The sequence below is a fragment of the Strongylocentrotus purpuratus genome, unplaced genomic scaffold, assembly GCF_000002235.5.
Source record: "Strongylocentrotus purpuratus isolate Spur 01 unplaced genomic scaffold, Spur_5.0 spur5_scaffold_2, whole genome shotgun sequence".
Classification (NCBI taxonomy): Eukaryota; Metazoa; Echinodermata; class Echinoidea; order Camarodonta; family Strongylocentrotidae; genus Strongylocentrotus; species Strongylocentrotus purpuratus.
Window position 1 is genome coordinate 7997167 of NW_022145605.1, and position 16758 is coordinate 8013924.

The window sequence follows — 16758 nt, forward strand, 5'->3', positions numbered from 1 at the left end:
ATAACCTCTACGTATCATTCTCACTTATTCTGTTCAATTTTTTTTTATTTTATTTGTTCTCTAACCTCTACATATCATTCTCACTTATTTTGTTTAAATTTGTTTTCTTCATCTGTTCTCTATAACCTCTATGTATCATTCTCACTTATTCTGTTCTGCCTAATTATTCTGTTCAATTTTTTCTTCATCTGTTCTCTAACCTTTATGGATCATTCTCAATTATTCTGTTCATTTTTTTTTTTCATCTGTTCTCTATAACCTCTACGTATCATTCTCACTTATTCTGTTCAATTTTTTTTAATTTTATTTGTTCTCTAACCTCTACATATCATTCTCACTTATTCTGTTCATTTTTTTTTCTTCATCTGCTCTCTATGTATATCATTCTCACTTATTCTGTTCAATGTTTTTCTTCTTCATCTGTTCTCTTTAAACCTCTATATCATTCTCACTTATTCTGTTCATTTTTTTGTTTTCTTCATATGTTCTCTATAAACCTCTATATCATTCTCACTTATTCTGTTCAATGTTTTTTTTTTCTTCATATGTAATCTCTATAAACCTCTATATCATTCTCACTTATTCTGTTCAATGTTTTTTTTCTTCATCTGTTCTCTTTAAACCTCTATATCATTCTCACTTATTCTGTTCATTTTTTTGTTTTCTTCATATGTTCTCTATAAACCTCTATATCATTCTCACTTATTCTGTTCAATGTTTTTTTTTCTTCATATGTTCTCCATAAACCTCTATATCATTCTCACTTATTCTGTTCATTTTTTTGTTTTCTTCATATGTTCTCTATAAACCTCTATATCATTCTCACTTATTCTGTTCAATGTTTTTTTTCTTCATCTGCTCTCTATGTATCATTCTTACTTATTCTGTTCAATGTTTTGTTTTCTTCATATGTTCTCTATAAACCTCTATATCATTCTCACTTATTCTGTTCATTTTTTTTTTCTTCATCTGCTCTCTATGTATCATTCTTACTTATTCTGTTCAATGTTTTGTTTTCTTCATATGTTCTCTATAAACCTCTATATCATTCTCACTTATTCTGTTCAATTTTGACTTCATCTGTTCTCTATAAACCTCTATGTATCATTCTCGCTTATTTTGTTCAATTTTGTCTTCATCTGTTCTCTATAAACCTCTGTATCATTCTCACTTATTCTGTTCATTTTTTTCTTCATCTGCTCTCTATGTATCATTCTCACTTATTCTGTTCATTTTGTTTTCTTCATTTGCTCTCTATGTATCATTCTCACTTATTCTGTTCAATTTTTTCTTCTTCATATGTTCTCTGTAAACCTCTATTTATCATTCTCACTTATTCTGTTCAATTTTTCTCTTCATCTGTTCTATAAAACTCTATAAAACTCTATGTATCATTCTCACTTATTCTGTTCAATTTGTTCTCTTCATCTGTTCTCTAACCTCTATGTATCATTCTCACCAGTTGTGTATATAGCACATGGGACCATGTAGCCACTAAGCAGGGAAACTGCCACAAAGAGGGGGGGGGGGGGGGGGGGGGGGGGGGGGGGGGGGGGGGGGGGGGGGGGGGGGGGGGGGGGGGAATGCTAGACTTGCAGCAGGGTAATGAAATGTGAACTGAATTGGGGGAAGGTGTGGAAATTAAAGAGTCCTAGTTATCATTTTGTTAATGTTCCTGTACACCTCCCTTAAAATTTGGCTGTTTTTTTTTCTTTGTTTTCTTTTTACTTTAATTTAAGTTTTTTGCCATTCAACTAATAGGAGGCTGGAGGGGGGGGGGGGCACATACATAGGCCTAACGTGCGGATCAGCACACCCAGAAACCATGCAACTAAAAGGCAATGTAATAACTTTAAATAATCCTACAGAATTGCATGTAAAATACTTAAACAGCTATAAAGGAAACAGGATACAAAACATTCAAAATTATTCATAATTATAGGAAAATATTTTATTTCATTGTCTAAAAATTCAAAATATTCATAAACATTACACTGAAGACACAATCGTTCAACTTGATTCATTACAAAAAGAAAACCACTACTGCAATATTTCCAGTATAATGTTTCTCTATCAGAAGGCGGTTCAAGTATTTTTATGCCAGTCAGTAAAATCTCAAGAACTACAGGTCATAGTGAAAATGAAAACCAAAAGGAATGAAAAATAGTAATTTTAATACTTATAAACAGTTCTTGTATAGCATTATGAATTAACACTCATATTTCCCTATGCACTTACAAAGTTTGCATATTGTTTCCCTTGCTTAAACTCTGGCATTTTTTTACAAGTGCACAGTGCATTTTAATAAATGAGTCTCAATGAAACAATGTACATTGAGACATCTTTAGATGTTATAAACGTTGAATTTACTATGGCGAAAAGTTATTATAATTTAATGCTAGAAAGGAAAAAAGAGAAAATTGGTTTCCATTTTTGGCAAAATATTTTAGGCCTACCAGAAACATTTGTTTGGAAATATGTATTTCAGTTCAAATTTAATAACATAAGAGACAATAAGATCAACCATATTTTAGGCCTACCAGAAACATTTGTTTGGAAAGATGTATTTCAGTTCAAATTTAATAACATAAGAGACAATAAGATCAAACAATATAATTTTAAATTCATAGAATATTGCCATCTAAAGACAATCTCTTTTTATGGAAAATCGTACAGTCTAACAAATGTGAAATTTGTCGTGAAAAAGAAACTATTGAACATTTTATATTTCGTTGCAAGAAATTAAGAGTTTTCTGGAAAATTATCTCAAGAATTATATATTTCATTTTTAAAATAGAAATTGAAATTGATATGAAAATGTTATTGATTGGATATAAAATAGATAACTTGGATAAATTATGCTCAACTGGTTATATACAAAGACTACATTAAGCGGAACTTTGGAGAAGTACCAACCAATCCAAAGAGGTTAATAAATAATTTTATTTCATCATTAAAATGTTATTTGAAATACAAAGAAAATATAAAATACTTCGATATTGAGGAAGTTAAGAAAGTATTAGAAATGTTAAAATGATCATTTTAAGATATTATGTTGATCTTGTATATAATTCATGTTTCATTTTACTTGTTTTGTAAATACATGTAATATATATGTATTTTGAAATGGAACAATAAAGTCCCTCTGAAGAGGTAAAGAGAAAAAAAAAATTAAACATGACTCAGCTCATCTGATTTAGCCATGTAATCAAATATAATCTCATTCTAATATCTCTAAACCATCATCTGCCTTCCTTGATTATTGTTTATTAAAGGTGGCATAACCACCTTTTGCTTCAAATGTTTCTTCCCATTTTTCTCCTTTAAACTTCTGTACAATCTCTCCTTTAATTGTTCCTGGGTCTACGCAGTGAGGGCAGATTCCTGCATAAAATACAGAAAAGCAAGGGGAAAATGTTGTAGTTACTACACAGAAAGAAAAACAACAACATCATTAACAGAAGGAAAATATGCCACTATATTTCATAAATTGTGTAGCCAGGATTTGTATTTTCACTTGGGGGGGGGGGGCACAGCATTATGTTGGTGAAAAGTTGAATTGTATCATAAGAGGAAGCAAGGTGACTGGGCCACAGAAAAATGTATTTTGAAATAATGAAACTTGACATCCTAAAGATGCAAATCTTATAAATATACATGATTAATTACTGACCATGCATACTCTTATAAATCCTAACCCTCTTGCCCCCCCCCCCCCCCCCCCCCCCCCCCTCTAAAAAGAAAACAAAATCTTATCTCATTAGTCTGCTTTACACAAAAGATAAATAACCTAATTCCTAATATCAAAAAGGAAATAATCTTTCTACAAATGACACATTGTCTGTTGACAGTCGGAATAGTCATCAACTTGAATCTGTACTTTAGCAGACGATACATCTGCTTTAAACTGACCTTTGCAGTCAGGGCTTGACCTAGGAGTATAGAAGCTCTGTACTCCGCACACCTTACAGAATGTGTGTTTGGCTTGGCCAGTGTTGAATGTGTAACAGGATAGAATGTCCTCTCCCTAGGATATGGAAGAAAGGGAGGAGAAATAAGAGAAAAGTGGTGAGAAAAAAGCAAAAGAAAACAAATAGTGATAAAAATCCCAATTGTCTTATAATGAAGGATAGGGGTACAGAGCAAGCAATATATTTTTTTTTTCTCTCAGGAAGCCAACACTTACTAAAGATGAATTACAAATGGAACTTGAAGATATGTTTGAGAACCTCCACATAGCAATAAGAAAACTGTAATTTAAGAATGTGTAGAATATGAAGAAATTACTCACCCACCATAATGCCTCCACCCTCTCTCTCTCTCTCTCTCTCTCTTTCTCTTTCTTGATTAAATATTCAAAATATTCAAAATATGTACAGTAGAGCTACATCACACAAGAACAATCTTTTCTTTTGCAATCAAGGAACTCACCTGCAAAAGTTTAAACTTTGAGTTTGGAACTATGAAGTGCTTGTTTTGTTTCTTGACACAAATGCTGCAACTGAAATAAAAGAGGATAAATGGCTGCTTATATCACAATCAAAATCCAAAATATTCAGCACCAAACAGAACATTCTATGATCATCATAATCTAAGTCGAGATTGAAAATATGAGATCACATTAGCATTGACCATTTTTCATGGTGGGAAAGAAAAATGGACTGACCACTTACATTTCTTGAACCCATTTTATAAATGTAAATACTGCTTTTGATTAAGGGAATATTCCTGATTTCCTGATTTGGCAGAGCAAAGCTGTCTTGCATCTCCTTTTAACTTTTTTTTTTCATTCTAAAATTCAAAAAATACTGGATGAAGAATACATACCGTACTCAAGAAAGTCCAGAATGAAGACAAAAAAATGTCCAAATAAGTTCATACTTCAACAAATTTTACATATTGGAGTTAACCAAGTAATGAACACCAATCTATGAACAAAATGACCAAAAACAAAAACAAACAAAAATTCTTATGACTTACCTACAGTCCCATATGTTGACAACAGCTGGGGCCAACAACTCGAACCTCACTGCACCACAGTGACATCCTCCTGTGTGCTTGACCAGAGTGGTCTCTTCTTTAGTTTCTTCTGCCATCCTTCATTTATAACCCTATAAGTATAAGATGGGGGGGGGGGGAGATTATACAAAAATTAATGCTCACATTCTTAAAGATATTGTCATATTTCCTTAGACAGTTAGATATTGCAAGATAGCTAGAGGCCAGGGGGCAATTTCTCGAAACCAACTTCATGACAGTCATATCTTTGTCGGCGACCTACGGAGATGTCATGAAGTGGATAAACCGTTTCACAAAGCCATGACAGACATGATATCGATATATCGCGATACTAGCAGCTCAAGAACATAATCTTTGTCACAATCCATTTTATTTATCACAAATAACCCAAAACAAATTTTGGGGCTAAAATTGTTCAAAAAGAAACATATATACATATAAATTCTCCTAAAATAAATAAAAAATAGTGTCATTATCAAATGTAGATCATCAAACGGTTTGCATATTTCTGTAAAAATTCTTAAATTGAAGAAAAACCGGTGAGTGTTTTTTTCTTGACAATCCAATCAAAAGGTAGTTGAAGGATACCGTAATGTGATAGTTTATCCATACATACTTATTTTGTTAATGTGACGCGGAATTTTAGGCAAAATACCTTTTCTCAGCCAGTTTTTATTCTAGAGTCTCATAAATACTCATTATATAATTGATTTGATATTGAAAATATAATTTGGAAGAAGTAATTAGAGAGGGAATAATAATGCACATAGGCCCCAAAGGTATGGTGGTATCGACTATGGACAACGGTGTGTAACATTCTTATCTCTTTTATTTATATCTTATAGTTTAAAGATTTGTGATTTTATGTTTATATTCAGTTTTTTTAAAATTTCTGTATAATTTTGATTATCACTTCTTTACATTTGCATTTCGCATCCCAGAGAATTACGTACCGAACTCGTCTATATTTTTCTCAAAATGATAGTGAAACTAATCGTACATTTCGCAGCCCATGGAATAGCAACAAACTGACTTGTGATGGCACTTTACAGCAATTAAAATGATATGACGGGTTCGGAGCAGTGACAACTCATTTTCGCGGAAGTTGTCGCTCATCTTGGCAAAGACGGCTTCGTGAAACACTTAGCTGACAAGTTGCGTGACAGTGTCGACATGTCGTTGATCTTGTAGTTATGACGGTTTCGAGAAACGGCCCTCAGTGCCATTTCACATATTGCAATTTTCCTAATAACACAATCAAATTCTTTTGCCAATCTGATAACCTCTTGAGATAATTTGGTAACACATTGTCACAACAATGTAGAACTCTATATGGCATTGTTGTGACAAAGTGGGCAATTGATTAATATTTTCAATTTAAGTTTCATTTATTTCATGAATAATCATTAAATAAGGAATACCAAATTACAAATTCAACAACCGACTTGTTAACAATAACATCATACCAACTTAGACTAATTGGACATGTTTTGAATGATCATCTCATCTGAAATATTATTAATCTATTAGCCTAGGCCTATTAGTATTATTCCTTTACGCAAGATGAGACAAAGGATTTTTTTATATAAAGAATTAATTGATAGGCCTAAGTAAGAGTTAAATTAGACACTCCAATTATGACATTCCTGATTTTTAAAATGACTATGGTGCAAGACCCAGAAGCTGGGACATCCCCCCCCCCTTGAAGTTAGACCTGGAAGCTTGGCAGCTGGAGACAGCTTTCTTCCAGAAGCTGGGTAGACTACTCAAGGTATTCAAGACTCTCAAACTAAGTCTCGGTCTCAGAAACTAAAACTAAAAATAAATTGTTGGAGATAAACTGATATTATTTTCATTTAATAGACTCTAGACTAGTCAAAAATTGACTGATTGTCATAGGCATAACTACGGAGCCCCGGAAGTGACATGGAGAAATTTTTTTTTTCTCGTTTTCCTGAGATAAATTCTCGTTTTCCTGAGATAATTTTTCGTTTTCCTGAGATAAATTCTCGTTTTCCTGAGATAATTTTTCGTTTTCCTGAGATAATTCCCGTTTTCCTGAGATAAATTCTCGTTTTCCTGAGATAAATTCTTGTTTTCCTGAGATAATTTTTCGTTTTCCTGAGATAATTCCCGTTTTCCTGAGATAAATTCTCGTTTTCCTGAGATAAATTCTCGTTTTCCTGAGATAATTTTTCGTTTTCCTGAGATAAATTCTCGTTTTCCTGAGATAATATTTCGTTTTCCTGAGATAATTCCAGTTTTCCTGAGATAAATTCTCGTTTTCCTGAGATAATTTTTCGTTTTCCTGAGATAAATTCTCGTTTTCCTGAGATAATATTTCGTTTTCCTGAGATAATTCCCATTTTCCTGAGATAAATTCTCGTTTTCTCAGGAAAACGAGAATTTATCTCAGGAAAACGAAATATTATCTCAGGAAAACGAGAATTTATCTCAGGAAAACGAAATATTATCTCAGGAAAACGAGAATTTATCTCAGGAAAACGGGAATTATCTCAGGAAAACAAAATATTATCTCAGGAAAACGAGAATTTATCTCAGGAAAACGAAAAATTATCTCAGGAAAACGAGAATTTATCTCAGGAAAACGGGAATTATCTCAGGAAAACGAAATATTATCTCAGGAAAACGAGAATTTATCTCAGGAAAACGAAAAATTATCTCAGGAAAACGAGAATTTATCTCAGGAAAACGGGAATTATCTCAGGAAAACTAAATATTATCTCAGGAAAACGAGAATTTATCTCAGGAAAACGAAAAATTATCTCAGGAAAACGAGAATTTATCTCAGGAAAACGAGAATTTATCTCAGGAAAACGGGAATTATCTCAGGAAAACGAAAAATTATCTCAGGAAAACGAGAATTTATCTCAGGAAAACGAGAATTTATCTCAGGAAAACGAAATATTATCTCAGGAAAACGAGAATTTATCTCAGGAAAACGGGAATTATCTCAGGAAAACGAAATATTATCTCAGGAAAACGAGAATTTATCTCAGGAAAACGAAAAATTATCTCAGGAAAACGAGAATTTATCTCAGGAAAACGGGAATTATCTCAGGAAAACGAAATATTATCTCAGGAAAACGAGAATTTATCTCAGGAAAACGAAAAATTATCTCAGGAAAACGAGAATTTATCTCAGGAAAACGAAAAATTATCTCAGGAAAACGAAAAATTATCTCAGGAAAACGAAATATTATCTCATGAAAACGAGAATTTATCTCAGGAAAACGAAAAATTATCTCAGGAAAACGAGAATTTATCTCAGGAAAACGGGAATTATCTCAGGAAAACGAAATATCATCTCAGGAAAACGAGAATTTATCTCAGGAAAACGAAAAATTATCTCAGGAAAACGAGAATTTATCTCAGGAAAACGGGAATTATCTCAGGAAAACGAAAAATTATCTCGGGAAAACGAGAATTTATCTCAGGAAAACGAGAATTTATCTCAGGAAAACGAAATATTATCTCAGGAAAACGAGAATTTATCTCAGGAAAACGGGAATTATCTCAGGAAAACGAAGTATTATCTCAGGAAAACGAGAATTTATCTCAGGAAAACGAAAAATTATCTCAGGAAAACGAGAATTTATCTCAGGAAAACGGGAATTATCTCAGGAAAATGAAATATTATCTCAGGAAAACGAGAATTTATCTCAGGAAAACGAAAAATTATCTCAGGAAAACGAGAATTTATCTCAGGAAAACAAGAATTTATCTCAGGAAAACGAAAAATTTTCTCAGGAAAACGAGAATTTATCTCAGGAAAACGGGAATTATCTCAGGAAAACGAAATATTATCTCAGGAAAACGAGAATTTATCTCAGGAAAACGAGAATTTATCTCAGGAAAACGAAAAATTATCTCAGGAAAACGAGAATTTATCTCAGGAAAACGAGAAAAAAAAAAATTCTCCATGTCACTTCCGGGGCTCCGTACATAACACTATTAAATCGACAACAGTCAGAGAATCAGACCCAACATAGATCAAGACGAACATCGTCACTGCACAGTGCACTGCACAGTCACTCACTCACTGCAGAGTCATTTACTTTTTAGATCTATTCTATTCAAGACTAGAGACGACAAGGCAATGATTAGTCAAAAAAATTAGCCAATCGACAGTAGATCTATACTTAGGCATAGTAGCTAGACCTCTACAAATACAATACAAGTTCTAGTTACTCACTCACTAAAATTCTAATTTTAAGTACATATGACTGACTATTTCACTCATTTTATGGAAACATTACCCTGTCTTTCGATGCAGCGACAACCAGATGCTGGTGATTGTACGTCAAAGACAGATGCAGATGCGGATGCGGATGCAGATGCAGATGCAGCTTACACTTTTTACAGGTTTGAACTTTGAGCAACTCAAAGCGTCATCCTCGGTCATGTGACCCACATTGTTGTCAGGTGATCGGACCTGGATCGCTACAGCAAAATACAAGTGCATCGCATTGCCCAGTGCCATATACACGCAAGCGCAAAACACGCCATAGATTTATACACACGTAGGCCTATATCCGTACATAATTATTTAGCAGCGACCCTCGACCGTGGCGCGGCGCTAGCCGAAGCTTTGCGCTCAATTCAAAGCTGTGTGTTGGATTCGTGATGGCAGTACCTTCATCTGAAACAAGCCCAAGAGCCAGGCCTGGGTCTGGAATGATTGAGTCATTTATCGCAAAACTAGATCCAAATGTTGACTCAGCGATCATCAAAACAACTTTGAAAAACATCAGGGAGAAAATTCACCATTCCAAGCAATTCTACAAAGACTTTCTCGTCACGTTTTATGCATCAGATGGAGGGATCAAACTCCTTGAAATTTTGAGAGAAAAGGTTGAAGATGAAGAGGTCGTTGACCTGTCTGTCAGTGTTTTGGCCACCTGTTGTTTAGATAAAAATAATGCAGAGCAGGTATTATAATGTTTTCCATAAATTTTACAAATTTTTTCTTTGAGCAGATTAAGATTTAGTTCACCAAGGCCAGGGCATGCAAGCTAGCAAGAGCAAGAGGATCAAAATACCATTCATTCACATGACAATGCATCCATCATTTGTCAATTTATTAACAACAGCATTGTCATGATTGGCGAGCAGGCCATTTATGAAAGATGAAATTATGAGTAAATAATATTGAGCCAGTTCATATTTCAGCAATTTCTTTCAGTTTTTTAAGAAAAATTCTGAAGTGCTTTTGATTTTGCAGATATGTTTTCCACATTTGTTTAGACAGCTGCATGCCTTTGGCTTGGCTTGAGAAGTTTATCAACATACTTTGACTTTTGATCAATGCACTAAGCAAGATGAAGTCTCGATGGCCTAGAGGTCTATTTCCCCATAATTGGATTGACATTTTTTTTGGTCTAGATTTGTTTGGGCAATGTCAAAATGACTTTGACACCACTTGTGTTGCATTACTTTACTTACTTACTTTAATACACGATGTTGTGTAGGTCTAAGCCTGTTCATCGATCCAGGATTCTTCCATGATTAACTTAAGGTAATACAAAGTTTTGGTATGGGGTCATGAATTTGGTTCAAATGGACATATTAGAAGCATATGCGATCCTACAATATTCAGTGATCGTTGTCGGGGTTGAAATCCAGTCTTCAGTTATGAAATTGTAAATAATAATGTTGTATAGCTCCCTCTCAAGGTCAAGATATTAATTAAGCTATAAAACAATGTTTCTTGACTAAAATCGACCAATTAGCTATTCCCGTTTGGAAATTATATATTACAACTACATATTCTGAGATTTTCATGGTCGCAGCTAGCATTGTACGGCCGTTACTTGGCGTTATTTGAAATTTATCAAAATTTACCGGGAGCACCGGTAAATTTTTATATTCAATATTTCTCGAAAGTAGAAGTGTTTTAGGGGATAAACTTTCTAGTGCTTATAATACTTCCACACAGGCATCTAAATATATCAAAATTGGAAAGAATTACTGTCCACCCAATTTTCATCATTTCCCAAAACTTTGTACTACCTTTAATAAGAAGTTAGGTTTTTGTTCATTTCTTCATTTGCTTAATTGTTCATCATCAGGTATTATAAAATTAGCGGAATGTTCTTTCTTTTTTATTTTTAAGTCAAATCTTGATGTGTGTAATTTTTCATCATTGACCATGTAAGGTTCTTATATAAATCTCAATCATATTCCAATCGATGTTGTAACAAGTGTAACAAAATGTCTGTAATTTGATTTATCTGTCCATTACAGGTGAAGGATTCCAGTGGCATTGCAATCATTGGTAAGTTCTGAATCAATCAAGAAAATTACATTGCATGTAATCCTCCATCCATAACATAACTCATTAACTCTTTCCTTCAGTCATATTCTGCTTGTTTCTGAACCGAGTTACAACTGACTTACATGTACGCATATCCAAGTATTCTAGAGGTTTAGAAATTCAGCTCACAATTTCTTTGTTTTAAGTGCACAGAAGCCCTTGGCCTTGATTTCTCTCCGGATATTAGCCCCCCCAAAAAATGAATCATGATGCTTAACTCAATACTTGGGGAAACGATCTCTCAGTCATTTATGGGAGAAATATATGTATACTATCAAAACTTTAGTGTAGTATGTTTCATTGCTATCGTCAAGTATATTGTTCTCTCTCAAAACATATTTTTATTCCCTTTCCAGCCTCTGTCCTGAGACATTATTCAGAATCCTCCATCAGCATTACCAACCGATGTGCGAGGGCTCTCGCTAACCTCGGCAAAAGTACAGACATCGAGGATAACCTGGAAGAAGATGTTGTACCCATCCTGGTTCATGCCCTTGATATCACTGAAGACAGTGGATGTTGTCACAGTCTTCTGCGAGTCCTCAAGATATTTGCCTCGAGCAAGAACAAAACCATTCTCTGGAATGTCATCAAATGTGGAGGATTGCGTGTTGTCTGTGTGAAGTCCAAGTCCAAAGACAGTAAACTTGTCCTCCTGGCAGTCGAGACTGCTGTGGCACTCACTGCGCCATTCGATAAGCGAAAATCACGTTGCGCCCTGACGCTTCCTGTTGCAGCAGCCAATCCGGTACTAGAGAATGATAGTTTGTCAAATCTCTTTGACCTTCTGTCTCACCATAGACCCGAGGTGCAGAATCATTCCTGGGAATGCATTGGTAACCTGATGTCAAGTGACATTGGGAGAGCGGCCCTCGGGAATGCAGGATTCGTCAAGTTTTACCTGGCAACGGCCAGGAACGAAGACGTCAAGAAATCTGTCAGGGAACGATGCGCCCAGTACCTCTGCCTCTGCTGCCAGGAATCTGTGAACAGAGCAAAGATGTCTGAGCTCCATGGCTTGCAGTTCCTCATTGATCTCTTAAATGGTGATGCAGACTCTCTGCCAGATGTCCCATCTGCTCTGGTGATTGCAGCCATTGCTGAATTTCGCTTCGATGCCATTGCCATGGAACATTTTGCAAACCACAACCTTGTGAAGGTACTTATTCTACATCTTCAGAAGAAAGTAAAGGCACAGAGTGAGCCTCCAGAGGACGATGAAGAAAGTAAGATTTTCTTTGTTGTTGTTTTCATTATGCTATTTGATGGTCATGGAATTCATTACAATGTCTTTGCTTTAAATTGGAATACAAATGAATATTTATCCCCATTTCAAGCATAATGCAGTTATAACCTTAAAGAACATTTCTGTTATACTATACTGTACCTTGTTGTGCATAAAGGAAATTGAGAAAAATTTCACTTAATGGTAGGCAGCAAATCTGCAGTCACTTTTGCAAGCTTCGAAAATACAAATGCAATTACTCATACTGCGCGACCAGTCTTCTTTGTTTATTTTTGGTTCCCTAGACAATTTGGTGACCAAACATTAAAGTCCTGTAAGAGTTAACTTTAATCCACAGATATATGTAAGGACACAATTAGGATTATAGCTCATAAGAGGTCCTAAATTTAAAATTTCTCTTTGTTTTTTGATTTACAGAAGCATCAGGAAAAGAAAAAGATGTATCACTGAAGAGAGCTGACAGGAAAAGGAAGAGAAAGAGACAAAGGGATACATCAAAGAGAACAAAACGCGACTCTGATTTTGAAGATTCAGATACTCAAACCGGAGTTGATGTTGACAAGAATCTTTTGAATCCACCACAGGCGACACCTCAGCCATCAACCCCAGACTGTGATGATGGCTTGTCTCCCAAGTATTCAGCTCACTGGTATCCAGAGAGCCCAAAGCTTTCACCACCTCCTCAGAGCAACCTCTCAGGGTCTTCTCCATCAAAGTATTACGCCTCTGGGCTTTCCCCACCAAGGGCTCATTGCAGTGCCTCTCCGCCGCCCACCCACCAACCAACCTACCAGTTTCCCTCATCTATGATGTCTCCGCCTAAGAGCCACAGCACTTCTCCAGGGAGCAGTCCGTCATACTTTTACGACCCATCGTCTCCCCCAAAGTTCTTCGGTTACTCTGAAGAGTTTTTTAGCCCTGTGGTGAGCGAAGAATCAGATACTGATAACAATACCAGCTCTGAGAGTTGTGACAATATGGATGAGGAGGAGAGAGGAGTAAATCCAGGGTTGATGGAAAATGCAGAAGATGGGGCCAGGTCAAGGATGCAACATAATGATGGAGAGCCAAGCGGAACGTTGTTGGCTCAAGCAACAAGAAAATTGACCTTGTTGAAATGTGACACAACAACTTTGCCAAAATCTGAAGAAACTGCAAATGTTGTGACTGGATCATCAATGGAAGTTGAGTCATCGATGGATTCTGAGACCGCAGCCACCTCTGCAGATGTACAAAGGGCAAAAGGAAGGACTAAAAGTTGCAAGTCAGAGTTGCCCTCACCCAAGCCATCAACGTTACGTTCCAGAAGTCCACCTCTTACTGCACGTAGGACTAAGAGAGTTCCTTCATCTCCTAGGACAAGTTTTAGTGGTGATCTCACAGATGGGGAGAGGACACCCTCAAAGGAACCTGAGACACGTCGCAAGCGCAGACACGAGGAGGAAAACATTGTGCTTATCTTCCGGGAAATGATACTCCTTCACCACGTCCCCTCCATCATGTACATAGCGAGGGAATGTTCAGTAGAGACCTTACTTCACTGTGCAACTATGGAGATGGTAGCCAAAGACAAAGCCCATATGCTCCTCAAGGATATACTATCATCCAGAATCTTCTACGACAAACTGATGTCTCACAACATCCCGTACCTTATCTACAGGTCACTGACCACAAGTGAAAAAACTCAAGAGCAATGCAGAAGACATGAAAAGCAGGAGCCTGCCAAAAAGATGGCTAAATCCATGGTCGATGAACACCAAAGTTCATACGAGAGACAACGAAGCAGGGTGCAGGAGTATCTTGATATCCTGAGGGACATTGCTGAAAGCTCTTTTGGACAGAAGGAGATGGAACATGTTTTAAGAGAACAACAGAAAGAAGGGAAACTGTCTGCTGCCCTCTCATTGCCGTATCTGTACAGGTGAAGTACTGTGGTCCATTTGACAAAGGGTTTAGACTTGAGCTAAGGAAAGTTTTAAAGGGGGTGTGTTAAGTTAAATACTGCAGAACTACAGATATATTATTGTTAAATAACGACTTGTCACTGAATCAAGAGTTTTCAATATAGAAATCATATCTTTGCAGGAAGAAGGGTGATAACTCTGTAATTAATGTAAAATGATATTATTGCCTCCTGTCTCTAAGCAGATGAATTATGAGATACTTATTGCAAATATCATTCTATGTCTATGTAATGTACACATACAGTGTAGGTGACTTAAGATCAGGAAATGAACATGTTGAATAAGAATACAGATGATAAATACAGACTTCTTCGGCAAACAGGAAATGATGTAAAATGAAACAGAATTTTTTTTCACTGTAAGCTTGCCAACATCTCTATACAAATGGTTTGATTTGGGGAATTTTTCTGTTGGGGTTGCTACCTTTGCTTGGCAGTTGAACAGAAAACAATGTAAAATGAAAAGAGGAAATGGGTTTTTCAGAATGTGCAATGACTGTCAGGATAAGGCTATCAAGGCATCAGCAATATTGCATAGTGCCTTCGGTAGATTCTCTAGATATTCTGCTCTGTAATTAAACAATGCATTTTTTTTCGTTATTGGTAGTATCCATGTACATGTAGGTGATGACTTTCTTTCCTCTTTCAACTCTGAATAGCTCTGGCAGAATACTAAGGGATCTCGTAGTGGACTGTGAGACAGTACAACAGATGTTACAGCAGTTTCAGAACCAGTCCTCAAAGGAGCTGCTGAGAAAAGCAAGCCATAGCCTGAGTCGTGCCTCCCGTCTACTACTTTCACACTGGGAGGACTATAAGGATAGGCACTTTGCTGTTGACACCATGTCATCATCTGATGAAGTCGTCCAACAGACCGAGGGTGGTGATGTGGCTGGGAGCAGTAGTTGCGATGAATGTCTCTACAGGGCTCAAGAACATCTAGTGGACCTGACCCTTGTCTGCAAAGGTGGCGAATCCTTGAGGGCAAGTAAGCAGATTCTGTCTGCGAGATCGGAGTACTTCGCCTGTCTTTTGACTGGACATTTCCAGGAGGCGTGTCAGGAATCAGTCAGTCTAGAAAGCATGCAGGTCAAGAGCTTGACCTGCGTGGTGCACAGTCTCTACGACTGTCACCCGCAGCGCTGCAGAACCCTTCGCAGCCTGGACAGGGAAACGATGGACAATCTTCTGGATATCATCGCAATGGTCAAGTTCTGTATGACTTCAAAGGACAGCCATCACCACGCAGGACCAGCTGAGTTTTGCTTGCTGGAGCAATGGGTCAATCATATTATACTGGGTTTCAATTTAGCGGATCGCACAGTGTGCAGACTCGCAAACTTTGCTGCGCTTCACAACTGCCAGAAGCTCCTCAAATGCTGTCTGCTCTTTGTACTTGGAAGTCGTTCTAGACTGCGTAAACACCTCAGGGTTCTTCTCACCTCAGGACTTGGTGACCAAATTCAGAACTGCATTGTTGAACTGTTTCAAAATGCTTGAAAACAAACCATAGGGAAAAATCCTTACTCTGTAACTGCTTTCTTATCTACTAGGGTTCTATTATCCCGTCAAATATCTTACCTATTCAACTATGATGGTAAGAATTTTAGTTAGATTATGTTTTGAGACTGAGGGATGATCACACTTGGCTCTCATTATAATCTTTAATCCTGAAAAGTGGGGCTCTTTAAAAGATATTACCCCCCCCCCCCCCCCCCCCCCCCCCCCCCCCCCCCCCGGAGATCTTAGCTGTGAAGTGCCCAATCATTTGGTAAAAACAGACTTTTTGTAGTAAATAAGGCCAATGATGAATAGTCTAATGAAAGTATTAAAGACTTTGTTTTGGCAATGCATTTTTGAATTCACAATTACCATATTAATATATACATCAGCAATCTAAGTTGCACTCTGTAACTTGTATTTATGCATATTTTAATTTATTTATGTATATTGCCCAATTCTGTTGAGGATCTAGTCGGTTCACTTTGTCTCATTATTTATGGTACTGGTGCACGCGTAAGAAATATATGTGTACTCTATATACATGTACTTCTATTAATTTCTGTGTTTTTTTTTTCATTATCATTTTATTAGAGGTTGGGAGGAGATTGGCAAGGAGAGAGTAGATGTAAGAGACAGTGATGAGAGAGAGAGAGAGAGAACGAATATGAGGTGAGAAGGAAGTGTAACGAA

At 36.4% G+C, this 16758-nt stretch overlaps 2 protein-coding genes across 2 annotated transcripts; one reads left to right on the plus strand and one right to left on the minus strand.

Annotated features, from left to right (window-relative positions):
- Window positions 1–3105: 3105 nt before the first annotated feature.
- Window positions 3106–9405, minus strand: LOC591770 (centromere protein V). Its single transcript, XM_791322.5, has 5 exons — window positions 9300–9405; window positions 4981–5111; window positions 4432–4501; window positions 3913–4027; window positions 3106–3384 (listed from the first exon to the last, which is right to left on the minus strand). The coding sequence occupies exons 2-5, from the start codon at window positions 5094–5096 to the stop codon at window positions 3260–3262; spliced, it is 426 nt and encodes a 141-aa protein (XP_796415.4). The 5' UTR covers window positions 5097–5111; window positions 9300–9405; the 3' UTR covers window positions 3106–3259.
- A 110-nt stretch (window positions 9406–9515) lies between these two features.
- LOC100894067 lies at window positions 9516–16620 on the plus strand. The gene is made up of 5 exons (XM_003729433.3): window positions 9516–9972; window positions 11287–11317; window positions 11713–12582; window positions 13020–14523; window positions 15225–16620. The coding sequence occupies exons 1-5, from the start codon at window positions 9667–9669 to the stop codon at window positions 16063–16065; spliced, it is 3552 nt and encodes a 1183-aa protein (XP_003729481.2). The 5' UTR covers window positions 9516–9666; the 3' UTR covers window positions 16066–16620.
- The last annotated feature ends 138 nt before the right edge of the window (window positions 16621–16758 follow it).

Bases quoted from the DNA above. Each gene is read 5' to 3' on its own strand.
- LOC591770 (XM_791322.5), bottom strand. From the start codon at position 5,096: ATGGCAGAAGAAACTAAAGAAGAGACCACTCTGGTCAAGCACACAGGA. The intron at 4,502-4,980 runs GTAAGTCATAAG...CTTTTATTTCAG, and splicing joins GTCAACATATGGGACTGTAG to TTGCAGCATTTGTGTCAAGA. The intron at 3,385-3,912 runs GTCAGTTTAAAG...TATTTTATGCAG, and splicing joins GTCAAGCCCTGACTGCAAAG to GAATCTGCCCTCACTGCGTA.
- LOC100894067 (XM_003729433.3), top strand. From the start codon at position 9,667: ATGGCAGTACCTTCATCTGAAACAAGCCCAAGAGCCAGGCCTGGGTCT. The intron at 9,973-11,286 runs GTATTATAATGT...TGTCCATTACAG, and splicing joins ATAAAAATAATGCAGAGCAG to GTGAAGGATTCCAGTGGCAT. The intron at 14,524-15,224 runs GTGAAGTACTGT...AACTCTGAATAG, and splicing joins TCATTGCCGTATCTGTACAG to CTCTGGCAGAATACTAAGGG.